The 17,438-nt window shown below is 36.3% G+C and overlaps 1 protein-coding gene across 1 annotated transcript in view; it reads right to left on the bottom strand.

Annotated features, from left to right (window-relative positions):
- Positions 1-1,562: 1,562 nt before the first annotated feature.
- The window catches only part of ZNF804B (zinc finger protein 804B), a 481,081-nt gene continuing 465,205 nt past the window's right edge, over positions 1,563-17,438 (bottom strand). Inside the window, exon 4 of the mRNA XM_046669150.1 lies at positions 1,563-5,229. Coding sequence (XP_046525106.1) covers positions 1,563-5,229 — 3,667 coding nt within the window. The remainder of the gene's footprint in view (positions 5,230-17,438) is intronic.

The following is a 17,438-nucleotide window of genomic DNA, read 5'->3' as shown; positions in this document are numbered from 1 at the left end:
TCTCTCTCACTAGCATCAAAGATGTCCTTTCTTGCTGTTTGCCAACGGTTAAGAATTTAAACTTTCAACTTCGTTTTCCTCATCTGCACAGAGGAATGATAATACTGATCTCAAAATACAGCTGTGAATATTAAATGATATAATATGGGCCAAGTGCTCAGCCTGACTCTTTTGATGCACAGTAGGCCTTCAGGAAGTATAGCTCTCTTCTTTGTGAAGCCAAGGCTGAAAAAGTCACCCCTCTCATCTTTTAATGGTAGAGGAGTTTGCATCATCATACACACAGTGGTGGATGACTGATTACCTCCATTTCTGTTTAGTTTGATTTTCTCTAAACTCATGCTTTTGGAGAATATGCAGTCATACATGTTTCTCTTTCATTTTAAAAATACAAAATAATAAACCTAACTGGAAGGCCATTTAGAAATACAGATGTAAGAAATGCAACTTCTGTGGGCGAGAAAACATTTTGAAAGAATGCTTAAAATCATTTGCAAAATTGCATGAACGGTGATTTTATTCATCATCATTCACTATATTTTATAAATATCTAGTACAATTGAATAAAACACATCAAATATGCCATAAGATTTTCTCAGTAAATGTCATGTAAAAATTGTGACATTTCCAAAACTTTACCTCCCCGCTTACACATATGTTGGCTGAACACGGTAAGATTTCTGAGTAAAAGAATAAAGAAAACAATATTTTAGTCCCTGCAATATTTGAAAGATTGACCAATGTATTCCAAATGTTATTCTGAATATATTTTGGTTTTTGTTTTGTGTTATCAAAGACTAATGATAGTTTATATATGATTTCTTATACAAAAATTAAACATTCTTAATTTTAGATGGTGATTCTTACAATAACAAAATTATCTTGACATAGATGTGTATGAAAGGAAGATAACCCGATTTTTCACAGAAACTCAACAATGCAATCTGTTTAAAGATTGATTTTCATTGAAGAGTAGTTTTCGATCTGAATTAATTGGAAAATTTCTTGCCATTTCTTATTTCCTATGAAAATATAGATCATATTGATTGAAATGGATTATATTGATTGAAAGTTTAGTCAATAATTAACTATAAGAATTACTATTAATAATTAGTTCATTTCACTGACGTTTTATTATTATCTGATGAATAAAACAAAATGTGCATTCATTCATTCATTCATTCACTCATTCAACAAACACCTAGAACATGTGGTATCATGTTCCATATGATTTTCTTTGTAATATTAATAATCTACCTGAATGTTTTCTGTAACATTTTGTAACATTATGTGAGAACTCATCTAAAACAGATCTTTAACACTTTTTCCTCTACTTTTTCATAAAATTATTTTAAATTCACTCTATTATTTTTTCAAGTTAAAAGAAATTCTTAAAATGCTCCTATTTCAATATTGGCAATTCAGTTCACATTTAGATGTTGGTCACATTTTGAACTGGCATATATTTTAAATCTTACAATAGATAGACCACTCTAAATATATCATTTTTGTAGGTAGTGACAATTTGTTTTATTTATCCAGCAGAGGGGCTTTAACAGCTATTAGTTCAAATGTGCTGACACATTTAAGGCCTCTTTCACTCCATTTAACTGTTGCATCTGACTGGAGCAAGAATGATGGCAAAGATCTTGACCTTGAAACACTGGTTGAAGTAAAGGATTCAAGTGGATGATGGAAGTTGTGGCTGGGTTTAAGTGAGGGCCAAACAATGTAGGGACAAATGCTGCAGGGGGCAAGGGCTGAAGTGTTATGTGGGATGAGTGGAAGGGGGCAGCGGTGACTAAATGCAGGGGATGACCCGCCAAGAAAGTGGGATGTGCAGGGATGATGGCTGGAGTCAGAGGTGAAAATGTGAACGGAGCAAAATGTGGCTGTGAAAGAGGATGTAGATGAGCTATAGGGAAGTGACTGCCATGGGAATTTACGGAAGCAGAAACAGCAAAATGCTGCAAGAACGTGTGGTGGATGGTGGTGAGAGAAGTGTGCTGGTGAACTGGAACTGTCTGCACAGCTGAGGCTGGAGAAAAGGTAGTTGGCCCTGTAGCAGGCAAAACCCGAAGATGCTTCGATAGGAGCTGTTTCTGCATATGCTGCTGGGCTTGTAGCTGTAAGAGCTTATATTTATCTATTTCATCAGGAGAAAATGTTATTGGCTGTTGAATTATAGGGGGGGAGAAAGATTTATGACATACTTCTAACTCATCTGCTACCTTGTCATGTTTCTGCATAGTTCTGTCATAGTAAGAGTTTATATTCCCCTCTACATGATTCATGTGCATGCTTACATCCTCTAAGTCTAGATTTATTTGCTCCTCTTTGGTCTCTGTTGAATCAGTAACACCAGTATATCTATTAGATGGAAAAGCACCAGGGAAATCACTTAGTTCTGGGTTACAGTTTTGAATAAAAGGTTGGAATTCACCAATTAAAGGTTCTGATTGTTCTTTTGTTGTTGGGTTCTTTTTCATGTTTGGTGACTGAGACTCAGCTACTACATGAATTATACCTTTAGAAAGATGGTTATCACAATCAGTGTCTACTAAAACAGTAAAATTATTTGTCTGTGAACTTTTGACTTTGCCTTTCTCAATTGTTCTCTGAACCACACTGCCTTTATAATTTCTTCTTTTATTTGTGTTCTGCATTTTTGCAGACAAAGGCAATGCTGGTCTCTTACAGCCTGGTGGTATAAATTGAATTGTGCATTGGATTTGTGAATGAGCCTCTGATTTATTTTTACAACTGTTTGAAGAGACTTCCAAATTGCTTGATTGTTCCTGACACTTCTTGGCTTGTACTCTTTCTAAAAGGCTTTTGGCTGTCGGGGGGGTCTTCTCTCCTGCAATGTTCAACCCTGTGGTTTCGGAACGGTGGCTGGAACAGTTCCTTAGAAGGCAGCTGATATTCTCAGATTTATACCGCATGGGTTTTACTTTTCCCAGATCACAAACATGAGGGCTGTTCAAAGACCATTGAGTTCTTTCACTTTTATTTAAGTAATAAATTCTTTCTCTTGAGTAAGAATCTGATCTGCTGTACTGAGGTCCCTGGCGATTAAATGGTTTTGCGCTGTTCCCAGCACAGGAAACCTGTGAGCTAGTATCACAATGGGTGATGCTCCTGGATTTGGGCCCCGAACATTGTTGTTGATTTTTTCCCAGTTTATATCTTTCTCTGCAGTGACCATATCTATGTTTTGATTGTTTTTCATTTTTAAACGATTCCGATTCCCGCAATTCACAGGCCCCGTCTCTGTGCGCTCCGGACCGCAGGCAGGCACTCTGCGCTGTCTCATTGGACAAGCAGAGGCAGCTGTGCTTCCGACGTTTCAGTTTGTGCCTTTCAACTGAGCTGGGTTCTCTTTTACAAAAGTAGAGCAAATGACCTCTGCCATCACCACTGGACCTATGACTTGAGCAAGTATTTCTCAGGCTGGATGTGCTGCTGAGGGATGTGTCTGAAAGGCTAGAATGTCTGTTCAGAGACAATGTTCCAGAAATTCTCTTGTAGCTTCGGTTTCCACATCCAGAAACTCTGCTGGTCATGCTGACGTGGTTACTATTCAAAACTACACTGATGTCCTTCCCATGGTCACTGTGACCCCTTACTGTATAAGGACTAGAACTCCAGGTGAATTGATTTCCATCTTCAAGATCCGAATGAGGATCACAGGGAATCTGTTTATGTGTTTTAGTCCTCGATATACAAGGTGAAAATGATAGGCCCTCATTTGCATTATTTAGAACTACCCTTTGGCAGCTTTGCCAATGGGTCCTTGAAGGTTCCTTAAGTTCATTATCACTATTATTATTGTTTGCTACACAGTTCTTTTGAGAGATATCACGGTAAGCAGGCACTTCAGGATTTTTCATTTCCAAATCACTTGCAGTAAAATTATGTTTCCTTGTATTTGGCTCAGAATCATTGTAGCCCAAACTGTATTTTCTCTGGAAATTTTCCCAATCTGGATTAGCTATCATCATCTTTGGTTTCAGAGATTGATTATCTTCTTGGATCAATTTTTGTTGGTCTTTGATTAAACCTGAGACTTGGCTCTCTCCTGTAGTCTTCATTTCTGACGGCTCCTTAATCAATTCTGTTTTCAAGTCCTCTGGATCATGATCATCCTTTGTGTTCCGAGAAAGCTTAAAATCAAAATATAATGGGTTACAGCCATAAGAGATACAAGGCTCTGTTTTTGTAAAGAGCAGGAGTTCTGTAGGCCATTGGAGAGTGGTGTGACCATCCTTGCTTTGTACGTGGAGAAAGGGCAATGGTTTGGATTTCACATCATGGGGACATGCTTCTCTTATAAGCCTTTGAATGTTTTTGCTAACTCTTTCTGTTTCATCTAAAGATTTTTCTGTCTTCTCCATTCTGGAGTTCGGATTCAGATGCACTGTACTGTTTTGCTCACTTGGCTCTAGTGATGGAAAGTCATCCAGACATTCAAATATCCTGGCATCACTGTGCTTGTAAATGTTTCGTGGGCTGGAGAAAGCATTTGCTTGGCATGAGTGATTAATGCAGTTTTCTGAATTGTTCTTCAATGTATTTCTAGTTCCTTTTTCTCTGCTGGAAGGAGTAATATTCACATCTGAAAGAAGAATGTTAGATTTAGAGAATGAAGCATGAATGCCAGTGGAATCTTCTAGAGTTTCATCAACAGAGTCATTTTTGTCTTGCAAAAGTTGAGAGCTGATGGAGAAAGCATTGTGTAAAACACTTTCCAGATGGCTTGGTGAGATGTTTATGTCTTTTTCCTTAGCGAGGTGTGTATCCTCATTTGCAAACCTGTGGCACTTGCATTTCTCTGCAGTTTTTGTTTTATAGATGGGTGACTTAGAATCATGAATTTCTTCTGTGGTCTCACTGAAAACTGATGCTGAAGATTCTAATTTTAGATGCACTTTTTTGGAAAAGGAAAATGATACTCCTGTCCTGTGATTTGCATTACTGAGATCTGAAGATGTTTGTGGTACTCGACTTCCAGACAAATAACGTTTGTCCGTTTGTAACTCGTGTCGATTTGGCATGGTGGACCGCTGTTTATCGGCAATGGCTCTGGAGAGATTCTTTCCTTTAAGGAGAAGAGCATTCTTCATGCACGAAACCTTCCTTCCATTCTTAACTGGGAAGATTCCTTGCTGGAGTTGCTTTTCTATGGCTATTCTGGGGGCTTTGTACGCAGGTCCAATTCCAGAAACACTGTAAATACAATAAATATTTAAATGATTAAGACATTAGATTTAAAATCTTATCTGCATGTGAACATTTTGTAGTGTTTCTATGATGGATTCTGCTACCATTTATGAACTATGTCTACTGTAATAACCATTTCATTGTGCTTATACAGTCATGTATCACATAACAATGCTTCAGTCAAGGATGCACCACATATACAACAGTGGTCACATAAGATTAGTGCCATATAGCCTAGCTGTGTAGTAGGGTACACCATCTAGGTTTGTGTAAGTACACTCCATGATGTTCGCCCAATGACAAAATCGCCTGAAGATGCATTTCTCAGAACATATCTCCATGGTTAAGTGACACATGACTATATAACTCAGCGTATCTAAGTTTTACAGTGGCAATTCCTAAAGTACATCATTTAAGTGTATCCTTTTGAAATTAGCAAAAAGCAATAGAAGGTGAATATCTTATGCTAGTGCTACAAAAGAAAATAAAGTATCACATTTGCATCAAAATAGGTTCTCCAGAACCTATCAATTCTTTGGAATATAGATTTAACATTTTCTCACAAACAATTTTCTAGTTGGTGCCTTCACATTAAATAAGATATTAAGTGAAATTAAAAGTTGCACCCATATTATAAAGATATATCTTTAATTTGCTTTTTCGTACAAGTTCTAGCATTTTATAATTTTTATTTCCTTAGTTTTAAAATTCCTTCATGTTTGGTTCCTTTAGAAATACGGTAGTTAGTTCTTTCCTTATGACTTGTCACTAATTTGAGTAATTATAATAAATTCATAATAAAGTAACACACACTTACAAGCCATCTCAATATCTTAAATTATTTTGAAATCTTTTCTTTTGCTTCTTACTCATTGAAATATTTTCTTTCTACCTTTTGTGCATATATATTTAATCTTTTAACACTTTTTTAAAGATTATTCATTCTAATAAGCTTAACTGGTAATTCAATCAGAAAACTAGAAATAGCAATACAACACATAAGAGATGGAACTCTTAAGATTAAAATTGTCTCTTCAACATTGTTCCAATACAATCTCTACTATAAAGAAAGGCCTTACTGGGGGCAAGGGAATACAAATCACATCATTTACCTGACTGTTGCTTTGAGCAGGCTTTCTTTTCCTTCTCTTTTTTCTTTTTCTACATACTTGGATGTGTGTTTGCTTGCTTTTTCTATTTTAGATTTTTATTTCATTTTTATTCACTCTTTTGTTACTTGAGTATAGACCACTAAAACAACTGATGTTTTCCAAATGTAGCTTAAATTCTAATGGAGAGGAGTGCTTTCTGAGCCCTTGGTCTGAAAAATGCTTTCTTAGTGCCATCATTTAAGACTGTTTGGCCAGGATCTTGTCAAGATGGTGGCGTAGGCAGACTCTGAATTCATCTCCCCCCATGAACACAACTATGTTACAACTATTTTTGGAAAAATTATTCTGGATGGAAAACTGGAAACTGGATAAAAAGAATCCCCACAATGAGAGTCAGTCCTGACTAAGATAGGAGAATCAGAAATTACTTCTGGAAAGAAAAAAATCCACCTTCAGGAGCAGTAGAGTTTCACAGATGACCAGGCGGGAGCCACTCTAAGGTAGGCAGCCCTCCCTGGAGAAGTGAGGTCCTGAGCAGGGACCCAACACTGCTATAAGCATCCTTCGGGCTCAGCACAACAGAGACGAGGGTCTTATGATCTGGTTTTGCTGACTATTAACTGCAACGGGGAATACCCCCAGAAAAGCTATCGGACAAAAGCCGAAAAAACCCGGATCTTAAGGGACCCATGCACAAACTCACCTATCTCAGAGAGCAACCTAAAATCACCAGAAGGAAGGCTGACAGTCCTTTGGTGAAAAGAGACTCACCTGGTAGGCTCTGGGTGCATCTTACTGAGAGGAGAAACCTCTCCGGAGACTGAGATATTGGTGGTGGCCACTGTTGTCACTTAGTCCAGGTGTGCTGACACAGACCCTGGCAGATGCCATTGAAGTTCTTCCCCTGGTCTGTTAGCCCAAGCGTCTGCTACACCCACTAGAGTGCAGATTTAATCTAGTTCAGCCAGGGCAGGCTGCCTGCCCCAGGGAGCAGCCCCACCCAACAGCAAGCCTTCAGGTTACTTGTCAGCCTGCATTGACTGGGTGCTTTGATCCTCTACAGGCAGGCGAGTGTGTCTGACTCTGTGGAGCAGGGCCTGTGTGAGGACCAGGTGAACTGTGGAGGGCATTGGTGGAGAGGTAGGGGCCTCTGAAGTGGGGTGTTGGGGTACAATCCAGGGGGTTGGGAAGTGTGCATGGGTCGAGACTGTGTTGACATTGTGTGTTGATCTGTGGGGGGTGGGGCTTATCAGGGACAGAAGACCTGTGCTTCACAAATAGCCATAAAAAGGATCAGCCCCACTTTCCAAAACCTTCAACAATTGAGTGCTACCCCATGCCTAGGGCCAGCCCCACTCAGCTGCCCTCCTGAGAGAACTGACAACACCCTCGTAGGCCTGAGGCCTTTCACAACTGTAAGCCCCTCAGCCTACCAACCAGCTACACTGGGGACCTACCCAATTAAGAGAAAAACTGCAACAGAAGTGTGCTGTTATATCTTGTAGCCAACAGTGCTGAGGTTCCCCAAACCAGATTTACAAACAGCTGGCCAGGGAGGGAAAAACTAGACTCCCTGGGAACCTGCAGTAATAGCAACCCCGCCACAGCAGAAGGACACAAGTAGCCCACACAGGGGTCACTCTTGGATCATTTGGAATTGGTGACAAAAGGGAAGCACGCTGCTCAGCCTCAAAAGGCATCTCTTACATAAGGCCACTTCTCCAAGATCAGGAGACATAGCTGACTCACTTAATACGTAGATATAAGCACAGAGAAAGAGGCATAATGAGGAGACAAAGGAATACATTCCAAGCAAGGGAACAGGACAAAACCCAAGAAAAAGAATGAAATGAAACAGAAATAAGCAACCTACCTGACAAAGAGTTCAAACAAAAACTCATGAGGATGCTCACATATATTGGGAAAAGACTGGTTGAACACAGTGAGCTCATCAAGAAAGAATTGGAAAATATAAAAAAGAACCAATCAGAAATGAAGAATACAATTCTGGAAATGAAAAATTCACTAGAGGGACTCAATAGCAGAGCAGAGGATACAGAAGAATAGATCAGCAAGCTAGATGAAAGACTAAAGGAAATCACCCAAGCTGAACATATAAAGGAAAAAAGAATTAGACAGAATGAGAACAGTCTAAGGCAACACTGGAACAATATCAACCTCACTAACATTCATATTATAGGTGTCCCAGAAGAAGAGACAAAGGGACAGAAAATTTATTTGAAGAAATAATAGATGAAAATTTTCCTAACCTAAGGAAGAAAACAGACATCCAAGTACAGGAAACACAGAGAGCTCCAAACAAGATAAGCCCAAAGAGGCCCACACCAAGATACATTATAATTAAAATGTCTAAAATTAAAGATAAAGAGAGAATCCTAAAAGCAGCAAGACAAAGGCAACAACTTATATACAAAGCAAAGCCCATAAGGCTATCAGCAGACTTCTCAGCTGAAACCCTACAGGCTACAAGAGAATGGCATGATATATTTAAAGTGCTGAAAGGAAAAAAACCTACAGCCAAGAACACTCTATCCAACAAGGACGTCATTCAGAATGGAAGGGGAGATTAAGAGCTTCTCAGACAAGCAAAAATTAAAGGAGTTTATTGCCAAGAAACCAGTTCTACAAGAAATGCTGAAGGGACTTATTTAAGTGGGAAAGTGATGACCACAAACAGGGATAAAAAATTATCAAAAAAAAATCAAGCAATAAAATCACTGGTAAAGATAAAAAATATAGTAAAGGTAGAAGATCGACCACCTATGAAGATATATTAAAGTTAAAATACAAAAGTACTAAAATTACGTATTTCATAGATAAGAGGGTAATGGATAGACACACGCTAAACAAGAGATTAGATATGATTTCCAAAATGTAAAAGGTGCAAGGAGGGGAGTGAAAAAGTAGAGCTTTTAGAAAGAAGTTAAGTTAGAGTTTATCAACTCAATATAGACTGTTATATACACAGAGTATTATATAGGATCCTCATGGTAATCACAAAACAGAAACCTATATTAAGTAAGCAAATAAGTAAGATGAAAGAAATCACACATATTACTGAAGAAAGCAATCAAACCACAAGGGAAGAGAGCAAGAGAAAAAGAAAAGAATAGAGAAGAACTACTAAAACACCCAGAAAAACAGTAAAATGGCAGTAAGTACACATTTATTAATAGCTACTTTAAATGTCAATGGACTAAATGCTCCAATCAAAAGGCATAGGGTGGCCAATAGGATAAAAAAACAAAACCCATGTATATGCTGCATAGAAGAGACACACTTCAGACCTAAAGACACTCACAAACTGAAAGTGAAAGGATGGAAAAAGATACTCCATGCAAATGGCAAAGAAAAGAAAGCGGGGGTAGCAATACTTATATCACACAAATTAGACTTTAAAACAAAAACTGTAACAAGACACAAAGATGGACACTACATAATGATAAAGGGAACCATCCAGCAAGAAGCTATAACACTTGTAAATATCTGTGCACCCAACATAGGAGCACCTAAATATATAAATCAATTATTGACAGACATAAAAGGAGAAATAGACAGTATCACAATAATAGTAGGGGACTTAAACATTCCACTTACACCAATGGATAGATCATCCAAACAGAAGATCAATAAGGAAATACTGGCCTTAAACAACACATTTGACCAGATGGACTTAGTAGATATATATAGAACACTCCATCCAAAAACTACAAAATACACATTCTTTTCAAATGCCCATGGAATATTGTCCAGGGTTAATCACATATTAGGCCACAAAACGAGTCTCAATAAATTTAAAAAGATTAAAATAATAAAAACGCATCTTTTCTGATGACCAAGGTATGAAAGTAGAAATCAGCTACAAGAAGAAAATCAGAAAAGCCACAAAAATGTGGAGATTAAACAGAATGCTACTGAACAATGATGGGGTCAATGAAGAAATCAAAGGAAAAATCAAAAAGTTCCTGGAGACAAATGAAAATGAAAATACAACATGCCAAAATCTACGGGACACAGCAAAGCAGTCTAAGAGGGAAGTTTATAGCAATTCAGACCTAACTCAACAAAGAAGAAAAATCCCAAATAAAAAATCTAACAGCACATCTAAAGGAACTGGAAAAAGAAGAACAAACAAAGCCCCAAATCAGCATAAGGAAGGAAATAATAAAAATCAGAGCAGAAATAAATGAAATAGAGACTGAAAAAAATGATAGAAAAAATTAATGGAACTAAGAGCTGGTTCTTTGAAAAGGTAAACAAAATTGACAAATCCTTAGCTAGACTCACCTAGAAAAAAAGAGAGAAGTCTCAAATAAATAAAATGAGAAATGCAAGAGTAGAAATTACAACAGACACCTCAGAAATACAAAAGATAATAAGAGAATACTATGAAAAGCTATACACCAACAAATTGGATAATCTAGAATAAATGGGTAAATTCTTAAAAACATACAACCTTCCAAAACTGGACTAAGAAGTAGAGAATTTGAATAGACCAATCACCATTAAGGAGATCGAAACAGCAATCAAAAACCTGCCTAAAAATAAAAGTCCAGGTCTATATGGTTTCCCTGGTTAATTCTGCCAAACATTCAAAGAAGAATTAACACCTATCCTTCTCAAACTCTTCCAAAAAATTGAAGAGGAGGGGAAGCTTCATAACTCATTCTACGAAACCAATATTATCCTGATACCAAAACCAGACAAGGACAATACAAAAAAAGAAAATTACAGGCTGATATCATTGATGAACATCGATGCAAAAATTCTCAACAAAAAACAAGCAAATCGAATACAACAATATATTAAAAATATCATACATCATGATCAAGTGGGTTTCATTCCAGGGATGCAGGGATGGTTCAACATCCAGAAATCTGTCACCGTGATACACTGCATTAAGAAAATGAAGAATAAAAATCACACGATCATCTCAATAGAGGCAGAGAAAACATTTGACAAGATACAGCATCCATTTATGATAAAAACTCTAAATAAATGGGTATAGAAGGAAAGTACCTCAACATAATAAAGGCCATATATGACAAACCCACAGCAAATATCATTCTCAACAGAGAAAAACTGAAAGCTATCCCTCTAAGAACAGGAACCAGACAAGGATGCCCAGTGTCTCCACTCTTATTTAACATAGTATTGGAATACTAGCCAGAGCAATCAGGTAAGAAAAAGAAATAAAAGTGATCGAAATTGGAAAAGAAGTGAAACTGTCAATCTTTGCAGATAACGTGATTTTATATATAGAAAACCCTAAAGAATCCACTAAAAAACTTTTAGAAATATTATATGAACACAGTCAAGTCACAGGATACAAAATCAACATAGAAAAATCAGTTGCATTTCTATCCACTAACAATGAAGTAGCTGAAAGAGAAATCAAGAATACAATTCCATTTACAGTTGCAATAAAAATAGTAAAATACCTAGGAAAAACTTAAGCAAAGAGGTGAAAGATCTGTACACCAAAAAGTATAAAACATTGTTGAAAGAAATTGAAGAAGATACAAAGAAATGGAAAGATATTCGGTGCTCTTGGATTGGAAGAATTAACATAGCTAAAAGCTCCATACTTCTTAAAGCAATCTACAGATTCAATGCAATCCCTATCAAAGTTCCAACAACAATTTTCACAGAAATAGAACAAAGAATCCTAAAAATTATATGGAACAACAAAAGACCCTGAATAGCCAAAGGAATCCTGAGGAAAAAGAACAAAGCTGGAAGTATCCTACTCTCTGATTTCAAAATATACTACAAAGCTGGGGCCAGCCCAGTGGCTCATCGATTAAGTTCACACATTCTGCTTGGGCGGCCCATGGTTCGCTGGTTCAGATCCTGAGTGTGGACATGGCACTGCTTGTCAAGCCATGGTGTGGCAGGTGTCCCACATATAGAGTAGAGGAAGATGGGCACAGATGTTAGCTCAGGGCTAGTCTTCCTCAGCAAAAAGAGGAGAATATGTGGTAGATGTTAGCTCAGGGCTAATCTTCCTCAAAAAACAGTATGTAGATGCTACAAAGCTATGGTAACCAAAACAGTGTGGTACTGGCACAAAAACAGACACACAGATCAATGGAACAGAATCAAGAGCCCAGAAATAAACCCACACATTTATGGACAGCTAATATTCGACAAGGGAGCCAAGAGTATAGAATGGAGAAAGAGTCTCTTCAATAAACGGTGTTGGGAAAACTGGACAGCCACATGCAAAAGAATGAAAGTAAACCATTATCTTACACCATACACAAAAATCAACTCAAAATGGATTAAAGACTTGAATATAAGACCTGAAACCATGAAACTTCTAGAAGAAAACACAGGCAGTACGCTCTTTGACATGGGTCTTAGCAGCATATTTTCAAGTACCATGTCTGACTGGGCAAGGGAAACAAAAGAAAAAATGAACAAATGGGACTGCATCAAACTAAAACCTTCTGCATAGCAAAGGAAACCATCAACAAAACGAAAAGACAACCTAACAATTGGGAGAAGATATTTGCAAACCACGTATCAGATAAGGGGTTAATATCCAAATTATACAAAGAACTCACACAGCTCAACAACAAAAAAACAACCCAATTAAAAAATGGGCAAAAGATCTGAACAGAGATTTCTCCAAAGAAGATATACGGATGGCCAACAGGCATATAAAAAGATGCTCTACATCATTAGTTATCAGAGAAATGAAAATCAAAACTACAGTGAGGTACCACCTCACTCTAGTCAGAATGGCTATAATTAACAAGACAGGAGACAACAAATGTTGGAGAGGATGTGGAGAAAAGAGAACCCTTGTACACTGCTGGTGGGAGTGCAAACTGGTACAGCCACTATGGAAAGCAATATGGAGTATCCTCAGAAAATTTAGAATAGATCTACCATATGATCCAAATATCCCACTGCTAGGTATTTATCCAAAGAACTTGAAAGCACAAAGGCATAAAGACACATGCACCCCTATGTTCATTGCAGCATTATACACAATAGCCAAGACTTGGAAACAACCTAGATGCCCATCAGTGGATGAATGGATAAAGATGTGGTATATATACATAATGGAATACTATTCAGCTATAAGAAATGATGAAATCCACCCATTTGTGACAACATGGATGGAGCTTGAGGGTATTATGATAAGTGAAATAAGTCAGACAGAGAATGTCAAATACTGTATGATCTCACTCATAAGTAGAAGATAAAAACAACAACAAACAAACACATAGTTGCAGAGATTGGATTGGTAGTTACAATAGGGGAAGGGAGGATGAGGAAAGGCAAAAGGGGTGGTTAGGCTCACATGTGAGTTGATGGACTATAATTAGTTTTTGGATGGTGAACATGATGTAATCTACATAGAATTCAAAATATGTTACGATGTACACCTGAAAGCTATATAGTGTTATAATCCAATGTTACTGCAATAAAAAATAGAGATTACATTTTAAAAAAGAGACTATTTAGCCAATCAGTGTAGAACTCTGGAGTTACATTCCTTTTCTCCACCAAACTTGTGTACTTTGCTTCATTGTCTTTACTTGTGTAATACTGCAGAGACATATTTAAGTAGTTTCCTTTAATTCATTTTTTAAATGAATCTGCTTCTGTATTTATAAGATTTTGTAATTTTTCCTTTTTTCTTATATATATTTTTCTTATATATATTTTTGTTATACTTGTTATATATAAGATTTTTGTTATGTTTATTCTATATAATAAATTATATATATATGTATGCATATATACATTTTACCAGACCATAGTTATAGATTTATTTCTTTGGTTAATTTTTGCTCATACTTCTGGGCACTTTCGATTCCACTTTTTTCACCTCAGATACATTTTCTTCTCTGATTTCTCTGATTATTGCTTCTTCCCTATCCTAGTTTCTTGTCCTGGTACTTATATTTTAAATTTATTACTCTCTTTTTTTTTTTTTTTTAAGATTGGTCCTGAGCTAACATCTGTTGCCAGTCTTTTTTTTTTTTTTTCCCTTCTTCTCCCCAGAGCCCCCCAGTACATAGTTGTATATTCTAGTTGCATGTCTTTCCCTTGGGCTATGTGGGACACTGCCTCAGCATGGCCTGATGAGCAGTTCCACGTCCGCACCCAGGATCTGAAGCAGCGAAATCCTGGGCCACCTAAGCGAGTGTGCGAACTTAACCACTCAGCCCTGGGACTGGTCCCAACTCTCTTGAATATATCTTTTAGGTCTTTTATTTATCTCAGTACTCTAGCATCTTTAGTCTTTTTCTCTAGTTCAGAAAAAACTTCTTTTTTTTAACTTCTATTTAACTGATTCAATTTTTTACAATGTCCAATCTGTTGTTTACTATGCCCATATGGATTTTAACTCACAAACAATACTTTTAGCTACCATTCAGTCTCTAATAATTTCACATTGTCCCCTCTTCATAAACTAGTGGCATAGGCTTAGAGTTATAATGTTCTCTTGAATCTTGCAGAAACCCACTTTAGAAATTTTCTAAAAGTCTTTTCTGTTCCTTACAGCAATTGTTTCATAATGAAAGTTTCCTCTTATTCATCATATCAATCTCCTTTTTTGAATCATTTTTTTAATGTTCTTTAGAGGGGGTTTTTAGGAATATTTAATAGGAGGAATGAAGAGGAACACTCTATGATAGCATATGGATTATTGATTATTTCTTTCAAATATAAAGGAAAATAGGAAGCATAGAGGTTTACTATAGTTACTTGTCCTTTAAAGTGGCTGCAGCCTGAGAATAGAGGGATGACGTCCAGAAATAGCTTCAGCCTGGAATTTTGCCTCAGGACCAAAGAGATTCCTTTCCATATGTGCAGCGGCGCTTTGAATTAAGTGGGCGCTACACTTCTGTATCAAGTTCCCTTCTCCAGGAGCCTCACTCGTCTGAAATTATTTGCACTAATCTTAGCAGAAATTATTTCAAAAGTCTGGTGTGTGGATATTATCATTCTACACCGCCTGATTCCATTTGATGCAGATATTTTACTATTTTTATATTTCCTCTCTCTATTTTTTCCTTAATAATATCTTTGCTTATTATCCTGACACTGTTTTGTGCATTTTCTTGCTTTGATTTATGTTAGCCTAAATGTTCTTTTGTGTATTGCTGTTTTATTTTACCATTTATCTCTCTAATATGCAAGCTTCTGTCTTTTATATTCTTGTAAATATTTTTAAACCTCTTGGTTCTTATTGTTTTTGTATTCTATTTTGCTCTTCTTGTCCTTAATTCTTGTTCTCATTTTGCAGTCCAATCTACATTTAGATTATATTTTTTCACAACTTTTAATATTTTACCCTCATTATTAATCTTTTATACCTCTTATTTTCATACTTAAAACTTTTTATTTCATTGCTTTATAAACTTTAATTTTCCTTATCTTAAATCGAACTTATTTTTATTACTTTGGAAAATCCTAATTTTCCATCTCTGTGGTGTTTTAAATTCTATAATTTTAATACAAGTTTATGCTTATAACATAATTAAAGGTTTAATTTTTATAGTTATTTCCTCGTTTGTGATTTCACTCCTTCCTCTAGAACTTTCTTTAGTTTCTGTATTTTTTACCTAATTAATTTTTTTAATTTCTATTTTTTTCGGATGTACAGTGACTATAAAGGTAACCCATTAATTTTTGTTAATGGAATGTCCGTGCCAATAGTTCTCCAAAAGTCCTAAGTCTTGTCAACTCAACACATGCACGATTTAATTCTTTCCTGTGCAAAAAGTATACTTTCTAAACAGGAAACAAACATATCAAAACAACATGATTTCTTTAAATGATGCTATTTCCTAATGTTCCACATTATCCAGCTCTTATATAAGGAACTTCGTATTCTCATTATCAATGATCTTACAATTTTTAAAATTTGAAAAATCTTGACATTAAGATGCACCATACTTAGACTTACACACAGTAGAAGTTTACAAACTAGAGTCACTAGAGTGACTCTTCCCCCACACAACAACTGGTTTACTGAGGAATCAGGTTGGGTTGAACTACCCAAGAGATGGCCAAAGTTGATTGCCCTTTATAAGATCCAGTAACAGTTTCCTGCCATCATTTTTTTAATTAATCTGATTTAAATATTCTTAGTAGTAGTAACTTCACCTCCCTTCTCCATAGGGTCATGGAAGAATCTTCTTGTTTTCTGCATCATCCTACTCAGAAGCCCTCATCATGAGAAAAAAGGACAAAGAAGGGTTTTCCGGGAGAGAGGTAATACAGATGATTATTTTTCTTATTCTCTTTTGTTTCTTACTTTCATTTGTCGATTCAGCTGCCAAAATGAAAATATTTAATAATTCTATTAAGTGATTTCCCTTAGGCCATGAGGTTGCTTAAGCAGAGAGAATAATTAGAGGGCAGATGGTGGATAGTAGAAAAGAATGAAATAATTTTCCTGGTTCCAAGTTCTGTATCTGGAAAGCTGAACACCGATTGTTTCCCTAACAACATGAACAGATGGAACGCACAGAGCCTGCCTACTCTATAAAGGATGTGCTGAAGTTTCTGTTTATTTAGTTACTATGTTTTCCACAGGTTGGCAGGTAAAAATCTCAGCACCAAATATGTGTCCTGTTTCTATGATTGTACGGTACAACAGAGCATGCATTTTTGTATTAACCTCACCTATGATTACATGTCTTTTCAACATTTACTTTTTCTTTATACCAAATTCCTCACTAATTTTTAATATTAATGTCTTTCATGTATTTTCATAAGTTAATTAAATTATTCTAAGACAGTAGTGCAAACAAATGAATATATGCAAGCTGAATACTAACTGTTTTTACTCATAAATGATCCTAAAAAAATAAAACTCTTATAATCAAATCTGAGGTTGAATATCTTATGTTTACTGTAATTGAGTCATTCATTCCCAAGTTTATTGTTTATTGTTTTTCATTTAAATAACAGGGGTTTAAACTCTGGCACAGAGCTACAAATTTCACAATTTACCACTTCACTGTCAACTACATAAATTAGCTACATTAGTGTTCTACATTATGATTCATATGAACACAAATCACAATCTGCAAATTTAATTGAGCTCCA

The sequence above is a fragment of the Equus quagga genome, chromosome 8 (assembly GCF_021613505.1).
Source record: "Equus quagga isolate Etosha38 chromosome 8, UCLA_HA_Equagga_1.0, whole genome shotgun sequence".
NCBI classification, from domain to species: domain Eukaryota; kingdom Metazoa; phylum Chordata; class Mammalia; order Perissodactyla; family Equidae; genus Equus; species Equus quagga.
Note: the sequence above shows the minus strand (reverse complement) of the source record. Positions and strands in the feature narration are given on the sequence as shown.